The following is a 12,266-nucleotide window of genomic DNA, read 5'->3' on the forward strand; positions in this document are numbered from 1 at the left end:
GGTGGTCAAAGGAGGAAAAAATGGCTCAATGTCCCTGAGCCGGTGGCCAGGCCAGGAAGGACGTCTGAGCCTGCTGCGGGGGGCCGGGAACATCAGCACTGCCGGCCCTTCTCGGGGCGTCTGTCCCAACAGTCCCAGTGAGGCTCAGCTCCGGGCACCCCCACGTCAGATTCTCCTGGGACAGGACAGTCTGTTCTGTTGATTTTCACAGCTGCAAGCCCCCGTTGGGCCCTGAGAAGCAGCCTCTCGTCCCTCCACTGAGCCACTGGGTCCCCCCACTGCCGTTTCTCACTCTGGTTTGCACAGTCCCAGCTCCGCTCCTTCCTTGTGAAGAAAACACTGTGCACTCATCTTCCACATCAACCCAGAACATTCTCTTCCCATCACCAGCTCCCGACAGACGTGGATGTGGTGAGTGAGTGATAGCACAGCCGCCACCGGTCGCAGGCAGGCCACCCCCGGACCTCAGCGCCCCACCAGATAGGCCACCCCTGGGACCTCAGCACCTGGCCATGCCACCCCCAGACCTCAGCACCCGGTCAGAGAGGCCACCCTCAGGGCCTCAGCACCCGGCCAGGCCACCCCTAGACTTCAGCACCCAGGCAGACAGGCCATGAGGGGGTTGTGGCATAACTGGATGCTGAGAGAGACAAAGAGAAAGAGAGAGACAGAGAGACAAAGAAACAGAGAGTGAGAAAGAGAGAGAGACAGAGAAAGAGAAAGACAGAGACAGAGAGAGAGAAACAGAGAGACGGAGAGAGCCGCAGGCAGCAGGCTGTGGGCTGAGCAGACTCGCAGGGGCCGGTCCTGTGCCCCGTGCCCCGGGGCCAAGCACTCACTGTGGGCACATCCGTAGGCCTCCACGCGCATCCCAATCCTGCTGTCTGGGTTCCAGGCCACGGGCAGGAAGCGCAGGTGCCGGGCCTCCAGGGGCGGCCGCAGCCTGTGCTGTACCACGCTGTCCGCATTCGCATTTCCCAGAAAGCCCTGCAAGAGAGGGGGCTCAGTGGCCGGGGTCTGCCCCTTCAAGGAGAACGGGCTGCAGGCAGGACCCTCCCTCCCGGGGGTCTCTGCCCCTCTCCTCTCTTCAATCTCCCGTCCCCAGCCCACCCGCTCCCCAGGCAAAGTGGCTCTCAGACCACTCGGACTGAGACGGTGCCGCAGCCACGGGCCCCCGGGTTCCTACGTTGAAATTTAACCCCCAGACAATGGTTTTGGAGGTGGAGCCTTTCGGAGGTGTTGGGGTCTCAGGGCGGAGCCCATGATGGGATGGGTGTCCTTGTGGAAGAGACCGGGGAGAGGTAACCACCAGGGAGTGGCCTGGACGTCCACCCTGACACCAGGTTTGCCACGCCCTGACCCCGGGCTGTCGGCCTCCGCACTGAGAAGCGAGTCTCAGTCCTTGATAAGCCGCCGCACCTGTGCTGTTCCGTTGCAGCGGCTTGAACAAGGGACCAGGGCAAACCCCATCAGGAGGCAGGAGATGGGAACTCCCTCCAGCTGTCCTGGGGCTGTGGCAGTGACCGGGGACGGCCTCCAGCCCTGACCCACAGGGTCTCACAGGTCTAGGCCCCGGCGGGAGCCAGGCTAGGCCTCAGCTCAGCAAAGCCTCTGCCTCTACCCCCGTTTCCCTCCTGGTCACGCTGTTCTGAGGCCTGCGAGCCGGCCAGGCGGGTTCACTTTCTGAGCGGGAGATGCTGTCTGGCTGCCCCACTCCCCGCAGAGAAGCTCTGGTCCCAAGGCCTTCCCTGCAGAGGCTCCGGTCCCGAGGCCTTCCCTGCAGAGGCTCCGGTCCCGAGGCCTTCCCCGCAGAGGCTCCGGTCCCAAGGCCTTCCCTGGTACGGGGCCACTCTAAATGTTCTCAGCACCAGCCCAGCGCCCTGACCAGGGCGTTTCTGTGAGGCTTGTGTTTGGAAAACAACGCGTGAGCTTCATGCCTAATCTCCAGGTCACAGACTTTCACCGTAAAACACACGCTGAGGACGCACAGGACGAGAACCGCAAGGGTGAGACCCCCGGAGTCGCAGTCAGAGGAGTGTGCGCCGGGGCGGGGCGGGGTGTGGGGGCCACAGTGGTTCCAGCCTCTCCCTCCCCTTCCTGCAGTCTTGGCTTAGGGCACAGAGGGTGGGGTAGGCGGGAAGGCCACGCACGGACTCGGGAGGCAGCCTGGGCGTCGGGTTTCCCAGAACAAGACAGACTCCTCAAGGATCCCCTTTTAAAAATCTCTATCAACGCTGAAAATACTTAGCACAAAGCGTTATGATATCAGGATGTGAGGACATCCCCGGACACCAATATCAAACGCCATTCACGAAGTCAGAGTCAAGGGCACCTTGGGAGGGGTTATCTGCAGCGCCGTGAGTGAGGAGGACGCGTGTAAATTCGGGTTACCATTAAAACACAGAGGCAGCGCTGTGAGTGAGAAGGACGCGTGGACGCAGCTGAAAGTTCTCTGAGCCTGTGAGTCGGCGAGCGGTGAGAAGGGTCTGACAAACGGTAAAATGCTCAGCTTCCCAACTTCACAATAAAAACAGAAAACAAATGTAAAGAGCAAGAAGACTCCATGTTTCCTGATCAATCTGAGAGCTCAACAGGCTCCTAAGCCTGGGTGAGGGGTGGGGCGGACACCCTGGGAGGGGGGTGAGGTTTGTCCCTGCAGAACCCACCGGCCCCGGCAGCCGGGAGGCTGGGATGCTCAGGAAGCCAAATGAGCCGCCACAGCCTCCAGTCCTCATGGCATACTTTGGATCACATGTGAAATGGAATTTTTTCTAAAATATTTGTAAATTGAGGTCTGTGTGCGTGTATGTGCAAGGGTGTTTGCATGTGTGTGTGTCTATGAGTGTGTGCCTGTGTGTACATGTGTGTGCATGTGTTTGCGTGTGTGTGCATGTTTGTGTGTTTGCATGGGTGTCGGGGGTGCATGTGTGTACGTGTGTGCATATGTTTGCGTGTGTATGTGTGTGCGTTTGTGTGTGTGTTTGCGTGTGTATGTGTGTGCGTTTGCGTGTGTATGTGTGTGCATGTGTTTGCGTGTGTGTGTGTGCGTTTGTGTGTGTGTTTGCGTGTGTATGTGTGTGCATGGGACCTCTCCTTCATGTAGGCGTTTCTGTCTTCCATGGACAGTTGTTCTAACCTCCAACGTGGATCAGAATCGCTCTGTGGGGATTTCTACGTGGAGACTCTGGACTCATCACTGCAGGACGGTGGAGGTGGGAGCCACGGGCTGGGAAGGCCCAGCTTGGGGATGGTCGTCCGGCCAGAGCCCTCACTCCGGCCCCTGCAGGCTGAGGTGGGTTGGTGTAAAGCTGCAACCAAATTTCAGCTTTAAAAATAACCGTATCATTACAGTGTAAATAATTCACTTAAATTTAAAAAAACAGTTCAGTGAAAAAAGTAAAGATTTAAATTTTGCTCATGTCCATCAAAAGCAGGAAAACACTTCTGTGAGAATCCGTCGGCATTCCTGGGATTTCTGTTTTGAGGGTCTTTTTTTCCCATGAGGATCACATTGATGAAAGAGGCGCCTTTCACCAGGGTCACTCTGAGAGGCGCCTTTCACCAGGGTCACTCTGACGGGCGCCTTTCACCGGGGTCACTCTGACGGGCGCCTTTCACCGGGGTCACTCTGAGAGGCGCCTTTCGCTACGGTCACTCTGACAGGCGCCTTTCACTGGGGTCAGAGGCGCCTTTCACCAGGGTCACTCTGACAGGCGCCTTTCACCAAGGTCAGAGGCGCCTTTCACCAGGGTCACTCTGACAGGCGCCTTTTACTGGGGTCAGAGGCGCCTTTCACCAGGGTCACTCTAACAGGCGCCTTTCGACTCCTAGTTTAATTGTTACTTAATAACACGAAGCAAAATACAGTCATGTAACTTCCACGCAAAAAGCTCCATTAACAAGGCATCGATTTAGCATTAAAATTCCAAGCAACGGCGGCATTCTCAGCGCCATGCCAATCATCCTGACAGCTGTCAGTGCTGGAGTCCGGCCTCAGAGGTGCACGAGGGACCCGGGTTTACACCTGATCACTGCCTGGTCTGGGAGAGCATCCACGCCTTCAGTTCTGTGAGCACAGAGCATCCTGGAGTGCTCTAATCCCTGTTTCGAAAATCAATTGAGTATTGAATAGTTTTCCCAGGTGGAAATTTAAATTTGCATTTTATAGAGAGAATCAAAACTGACAAAACTTTCCAAGTGTCCTGATGTTGTTCTTACCCTGCAAACAATACGTTTAAGTGCCTTGGATGAAGGATTCCATCAGCCCCTCTGGACCTTTTAAATCCAGCCAGAAGCCCTCACTTTGGGCCTGTAAGCTCTGTTCTTGGTATTCAATCAACGGCACCACATGGTTACATGATCCTGATGCATTCTCCCATGCTAGGGGTGGAGAGAGGCCCCAGAGCCTGAGTTAAGCTTCCTTCTACCTGGAGCCTGAGCAAAAACTCCGCATCCAAGCCTCCATCACGTGTCAAAGGAAGTCACGACTTAAGCCCAACAGCAGCCCTGCTTAAGCCTCCAACATTAAAGACCCCGAGTTCCACGCACTGCAGAACAGGAAGGCAGCAGTGAAATGAGCCCTTTATTGGATGTGCCCCACCTTCCCATTCTGTACATTTTCATCACATAATCACAGTTCACTGCACTGAGGTCAAGGAAGGAAGCTCTTCTATTCTGTAATAATTGGATCAATGAGCATGACGAGCAGGGCTTCCTGTCTATCGTCTTCTACTCCAGTGAGAAGGTGCCCTGAGTTGGCAGGTCACTGCCCTGCCTAACGGAGTAACCCTGGGGACTGGTGTCTGAGCACAGGAGTCCTCATCAAACAGGACCATGGACAGAGAGCGAGAGCTCGCCGTGGGAGCACGGTACATCCCAGGAGGTGTCACCACTATCCCTGCAGCCCCCAAGGTGAGGACTGTCCGACCACACCTGTGAACGGAGACTTAAGACTGATCTCGCAGGATGATTCGCTAATGAGCCTTTTGGTCCCAAGCACCTGCGAGATTCCTCACTGCCAGCCTCGGTTTTGTGTCTGTAAACAGGCCTGGAGATGCCTCCGTCCCGCGGCCACCAGGGCGGTGCCCACTGTGAGGCCTCAGGTGAGCGGCCACTCCAAGGCTGCTGTGTGCCCACTGTCACCGTTCCTGCCGCTGAACCCACTGAGCCAGACTCGGGGTTCATATCCAATGCGTCCCTTTCAAGAGAGAAGATATAAATAGCAGCCCCTATAATCAAAAACATATCATTCAATGCTTATGATATCAAATGCAAATTTTATTTAAAACTACTAGCAATTTTGAACCCTAATGACAAGAGATATTAAGGAAATCAGCCTAGGCTGTTGACCTCCCATTCTGAAAGCAGGGCTCTATTTGGTGGGATTAGAGGCCAAAAGGGAAAAAGGGCTCTCGAGCTGCCCATTCCATCGTTAGTCCAGTGGAAGCAAAATACGCTAATTAGTATTTTTATTTGCTTGTTTGAGAAAAGATTTTGTATTTCATTTCCCTAAAAGGAAAACTTAAGGTTTCTAAATTTTGGGGGAAAAAATTTAAACCTTTATGTTGACTACACCAAACAATGCACAGATGGTGTAGCTTTCACCTGTGAGCCCAGAGTCGCTGGTCTTTGGCTCTGTCACACCCTCTCTTTGTACACTGGTGTGCACATCCATGCATTCACACACACACACACGTGTGTATGCACATGGCACAGATGCACACACATTCATACCACCTATGCACGCACAGATGCGCAGACATGCACACATATGGCTGGTAGTTGTGGGGCCATTTGAATAAAGCTATAGACTTCACCATCCTTCATCCTAAACTCACTGCACATCTCCTAAAAACAGACCTTCTCCAAAGTGACTAGAATATCATTGTTGACACCAAGCCAATAATAATATATAGGATATAGCCCATATTTAAATTTCTCCCCAAATACAGGACAGAGCCCATCTTGTGGTTTTGGCTCATGGTTTTGATGTTTTGAAGTGTCTAAGTTAGGGGACCCATAGCCCCGGCATGTTCTGGGTTTGTCTGAGGGTCCCTCATGGCCAGGGTTGGCCACACGTTTTTGGCAAGAACATGACATGAATGGGCTTGTGGGCCTTTTATCGTGGCTCATGAGGCACAGACTCAGACACACCACTCCTGTTGACATTAATTCTGATCATGTGGGGAAGGAAGTGACTTTTCTCTTTGCAAGTAACTAATAAGGGCGGTCTGATTCTCTGAGAGCCTGTGAACATCTTGCTCAGGAAGCAGCGCATGCAACGGTCTCAGCGCCCGCTGGGATCCTCACCTGGGTCAATGACTGCACTGGGTCTAGAGGACGGCAATTCTCTATCGTTAGTGTTTTTACAGCCAGGGCCCTCAATGTCCTCCCGTCAGAACGCCCTCCCTCCTCCTCCCTCTGACTGTAAGATGCTGATGGTTAAATGCTCCCATGGGATGCATTGTGGTTGTTACCGTTTCCTATGTTCGAACGGCTCCACATCTGCACACGAGAATCCCTTAGGCAAGTCCTTTCAAGCACCAAAGTGCTTTCTTGTCTGGTGTCATCAGAAGGTGCTCCCAGCTCAGCCTGGGCATTACCTGTCCCTGCCCAGAATCAGTCACTTTTCTAAGGAGCCCTTAAAATACACATTTCAAATACACATTCTGACGCTGTCATCTGCTTTAATATTTCATGAGAAGTAGCATACAAATGTGTCATTTCATAAATCTTGTTTCTGTTAAAAGAATATTTAATGTATTTATATTTGTTTTAAATATATTCGGGTCTTATATTCATGTAAATGCAACTTATTTGAATTTTAAGAAATTGCATTCTGAAAGTTATATATAACTGTAGCTATTTCCTTAAGCTCTCAGACAGAACAATTGCTCTTATAGATAAATAAATGGAATCAAGTATGTTCTGAGGAACCTGGTGACCTAGATTTTGGAACTTATTAGTGTGATGGTCTTATCTCTTACACCAAATAACAATTGTCTAGAAAAAACCAACACGTAGAGTCTGGTGTACCCTATATTCAAACTTGGCTTTGAATCTTCCAAAGCGGGCCCGGATTCTCATGAGTAAGATGATTATGAATGAGTGGACAGCCACAAAGATTTATCCTTGCTTTATTTTCTCAAGTCTGAAGATGTGTTTTCTCTAATAAATAGAAATAACTTTTGTCTTTGAACGTACAGTGCCTTCAGCCATCCTTCAGAAGTTCAAACCCTGATACAGCAATGCAACTGAAGAGTGAGGCAGAATTGCAGGGTTGAAGCTCAGCTCTGAGACGTGTAATTAAGAGGTGGTGTGATTCCTGCTCTCTTAACAGATGGGGACTGGGGGTCTGTGTTGTGGCAAAGCTGGATGAAGGGTTTACCTGAAGGGGTTGTAAGGATCGATGGGTTTGGTGCTAACGATCGGAGCCTACTCACATCTGACACTTTACAGTTTTTACTTACTGGAGACATAGGAAAATCTCAGTTCTGTCCTCAGACATCAGATCAATTTGCCGTAATATCTACAGTTAGCCAATAGCTTTACCATCTCCACAATCACTCTTAAAATTCAACAATCAAAACCGATTATTGCTGAATAAATGATCTGTTTCAGTAAGTCATAGTCTTTGGTGATGTATAAGAGTGACCTAAAGTAGGGTTTTCCGTCTGCTTATTTGCTATAACTGGTTTTAAAATAATATCTTCAGGAATTAATGCCCAATATTAAAGATTAGTCAAATCTTTATTTCCCTTTGTTTGTCAATCCTGCTACTAAAATCTAAGCAACCAAGCATAATATCCTAACTCAGGATATCTAAATAATCTTACATTTTCTACACAATTAAATTGAAAATGGGAACAAATAAAAACCAATTATATTGTCTCTGGGCTGTTCAGATGGTCTCTGGAATTCTGTAACCTGTGCCTTCTGATTGGGGTCCAGATAGATCATCACAGCCCAAAATGACCTGTCAATGAGAAGTTTATTGATAACAATTTCCTTTCAGAAACTTTTGCATTTGCCATTTTTGTTTAGAATTAAAGAGTTAAACTCCACTTATTTCTGAAGCACGTATGTCTTCAGAGAGCATTTGATTTAAATACATGAGGGATGCTTGGTTAGAATGATGAATTCCATTAAAGAATGTTTTTGTTTGTTTTTGATAAACATGCGTTAAGTTTCTAGATGTGAATACTGATCAGTTGCACATGTGATCTCATTTTTATACTCAAAGAAAATGTTGTAGAAAGCGTGTACCAAGCCACAGGCGTGGGTTCCCACGGGAACATCATTGGTGATGATTTTAGAGGGATTCTCCTCTCACTTACGCAGCTCGCCCTTTTTAAAACTGTGCTGGTTGAACAGCAGGATGCCATTTGGACCTAGAGGCTCACTGGAGTCAGGCATTCCCATCTGGCCTCGGTGTCTTCCCGGGCTGCCCTGGCCAGCCTGGTCTGAGCTCTGCCTAGTGTTTTGTTCAGAGTTTCAGCAAAGCCGATGGCACCTAAAACCCAGTCACAAGAGGATGGGGAGCCAGCAAAGGTGCAGGTGGGGGTGAGGAACCCAAGGGGGCGCTGCCAGCACCCAGGGAGAGGGTGACCCAGGAGCCGAGGGTGTGGCTCATGCAGAGCCCCATGCTGGAGTGATGACTGGGGGATGCACAAGCCTGGCCCAGAGGAAGACAGCGTGGGCGAAACCAGAGGAAGAGAAACTGTGGGTGAAACCTGCTCCCTGACTCTGTACCTTCCCCCTTCCAGCACCCTCCATGCACTCAGGGGCCTGGCCCGGCTGAAACCACCAGCAAGAGCATCACTGCACAATTTGGGAGGGGTGGGGCCGCAGAAAACGGCTCTGGGGGAATCTGCAGAGGCCCCTGTGGGCCCCACTGTGGATCCCTGGACCACGGTGCTGGGTATGGGGTCTGCAGAGGCCCCTGTGGATCCCTGGACCACAGTGCTGGGTATGGGGTCTGCAGAGGCCCCTGTGGGCCCCACTGTGGATCCCTGGACCACGGTGCTGGGTATGGGGTCTGCAGAGGCCCCTGTGGATTCCTGGACCACAGTGCTGGGGATGGGATCTGCAGAGACCCCTGTGGGCCCCACTGTGGTTGCCTGGACCACGGTGCTGGGTACGGGGTCTGCAGAGGCCCCTGTGGGCTCCCTGACCACAGTACTGGACACAGCTTGTGTCCTCCAAGGGCTGTAAGAGTCCATGCAAGGTGTTAAGTACACTGGCTTGTGCATGTTAGCAAGATTGCTGTTATCTGGTTAAAATAACTTGATATTTATAAATCTGTTGTATGAAGACACTAATTAATTCAAGCATTAGAAACATAATTACCCTAGCGCCAGCGCTCCGTGGAAAACTGGGAAGCAACTAAAATGCCGCCGCTCTAGATGCCTGAACACAAGTCACTACTCGTGTGATCACGTTTATCACGTAATCGTGTGACATCATCACACGAACATCATCAGCACCAGCGTGTACATCACCTGGCTGCCTTTTCCTGGTTTGGGGATGCAAGGAGTTTGGAAGTCGCCACTGTGTCCTAACAACAAGTAAAAAGCTGAACAAACTGAAAAATCAGCAACCCTTTGTAGATCTGGTGAAGAAGTGAAGTCACAGTGCAAACCACCGCCTCCTAAACAGGTGGGCACAGAGAATCGACACTTTCCAGAGCAGTAACCCACAGGGCCTGGCACCAGGGCAGGGGCTGGAGCTGGGATTCACACCCTGCTGCACACTTGGTGTGGGCCAGTCTGCGCATTAAAGCTTCAGGGGACCCTGTCTCAGTGAGTCCAAAACTGGTGTGAGTTTTACTTCCGAGAGCTGCACCAGATTCTCACAGTGAATAGTAGAGAAGAAACCCTCATGCTTCTGGCAGGGGAGGGAAGAGGGAACCTGCTGCTCGTAGACTGGCCTCTCGAGAAACTTTAGAATAAGTTTCCCACAGAGAAGAAAAATAATACAGGTCAAAAACTTGGCTCTGCCAGAGCCTGGGGTTCTCCTTAGCAAGGCCTGCCCTCCAGAGACAACAGGTAACAGAGTGTAAACCACAGGGTCCCATCAGGACCCAACAGCCCCCACCCATCCCGTACCACCCAAGGGGGACACAGAACTGACCTGCCCCGGGGCACAGGCTCTGGAAGGCTGAGGCTGGTCCAGCTTCCCCTCCCCATATCTCAGCAGCCCATGCCACTAAAAGCTGCTTTGCAGCCATTTCTGTTACTCATTATATCATGTGGGCTATAAACACAGCATTACAAGGCACACCGCAAAGCAAAAGGCAGTTTAAAGAAACAGTTCAAACATCGTGACCAGACTCAGATACCACAGGGATGCTTTAATTCTCAGACCAGAAATTTAAAACACCTGTGACTAATCTGCTAAGGGCTCTCATGGATAAATTAACATCACAAAAAACCATGGACAACGTAAGCAGACAGGTGGAAATCCGAATAAACAGCCAAAAAGACCAGGAGCTGTCAGTCAGCAACAAGCACTGTGACAGGAGCTGTCAACCAAAGCACCAAGACAGGAGCCGCCAACCACAAGCACCATGATAGGAGCTGTCAATCAAAGCACCATGACAGGAGCTGTCCGTCAACCAAAGCACCTTGAGAGGAGCCGTCAGCAAAAGCACCATGACAGGAGTTGTCAATCAAAGCACGATGACAGGAGTGAAGGGCTTGGTCAGGCTTGTGAGTGGACACCGCTGGAACCTCCGAGCTCAAGGTTGCAAAAAAACTGAAACAGAAAGAGACAAAGGCTGAACAAAAAGCCAATAAAATATCCAGAACTATGTGAAAACCAGAGGAGAATAAACAGGGAAAGGAACAGAAAAAATATCTGAAACAATGATGACTGAAAAGTTTTCCCAAATTAATATCGGGCACCAAACCACAAATTCAGGCATCCAGACCTATCATTTTCAAGCTAAAGAAAATCAAAGATAAAGAAAAAGCTCTGAATGAAGCCAGAAGAAAAAGAAACACCTGACTGCCAGAGGAGCAAAGATAAGAACAGCGCCTGGCGTGTCCCCAGAAACCACACAACAAAATGAGAGTGGAGCATCGAAAGAGACTGTTAAGAGAAGAAAACCACCAACCTAGAATTCTGTTCTCTGTGAAATTATCTTTCAAAAATGAAGGAGAGATAAACATTTTCTCAGACAAACAAAAGTTGAGGGAACCTGCTGCCCGTAGACTGGCCTCTCAAGAAACTTTAGAATAAGTTTCCTATAGAGAATGAACATAATACAGGTCAAAAACTTGGATCCACATAACAAAGCAAAGAGCATCAAAGAAGCAATCAGTGAAGGTAAAATAAAAACATTTTTATCATTCTTATTTGACCTAATGGTACAGTTTGTTTAGAACAACAATAGAAAAGTGTATTTTCTTTTCTTTTTTTTTTTTTTTTGAGATGGAGTCTCGCTCTGTCGCCCAGGCCAGGCTGGAGTGCGGTGGCGCGATCTCGGCTCACTGTAAGCTCCGCCCCCCAGGTTCACGCCATTCTCCTGCATCAGCCTCCTGAGTAGCTGGGACTACAGGCGCCCGCCACTTCGCCCGGCTAGTTTTTCATATTTTTTAGTAGAGATGGGGTTTCACCGTGTTAGCTAGGATGGTTTCGATCTCCTGACCTTGTGATCTGCCCATCTTGGCCTCCCAAAGTGCTGGGATTACAGGCTTGAGCCACTGCACCCGGCGAAAAGTATATTTTCTAATGCATGCATATATACATATACATGTATATATTATATATTTATAGGTATGCTTACCTGTCCCACATACAAGTGAATGGATTGGAGCAATGATATCATGGATGGGGAGGAATTAGGATTCCTTCATTACTATAAGTTACTGACAATACTGGTGGTGTGGCATACTGTTATCTGAAAATGGACTTGGATTAGCTGTACACGTATATTGCAGAACCTGGGGCAACTATTAATTTTATCTTTAAAGAAGTATAACTGAGGCCAGGCATAGTGACTCACACTTGTAATCCCAGCATTTTGGGGAAGCACAGGTGGGAGGATCACTTGAGGCCAGGAGTTCCAGACCAGCTTGGGCAACAAAGCAAAACTCTGTCACTACAAGAATTTTTTTTTTAAATGTAGCCAGGTGTGGTGGTATGCACCTGCAGTTCCAGCTACTGAGAAGGCCGAGGATTCTCCCGGAGAGATGCCCATCCTGGAGGTGTTTTTCCCAAGCCCCGGGACCTGACCTCCCCATCAAAGCTCTAGGGGTGTGACC

The 12,266-nt window shown here is 50.0% G+C and overlaps 1 protein-coding gene across 1 annotated transcript in view; it reads right to left on the reverse strand.

Moving 5' to 3' along the window:
* Positions 1 to 12,266, reverse strand: part of LOC112635910 (contactin-associated protein-like 4) — a 183,894-nt gene that overhangs the window by 92,817 nt on the left and 78,811 nt on the right. The window contains exon 7 of the mRNA XM_025403975.1: positions 840 to 987. Coding sequence (XP_025259760.1) covers positions 840 to 987 — 148 coding nt within the window. The remainder of the gene's footprint in view (positions 1 to 839; positions 988 to 12,266) is intronic.

This window comes from Theropithecus gelada, chromosome 12 (genome assembly GCF_003255815.1).
Source record: "Theropithecus gelada isolate Dixy chromosome 12, Tgel_1.0, whole genome shotgun sequence".
NCBI classification, from domain to species: Eukaryota; Metazoa; Chordata; class Mammalia; order Primates; family Cercopithecidae; genus Theropithecus; species Theropithecus gelada.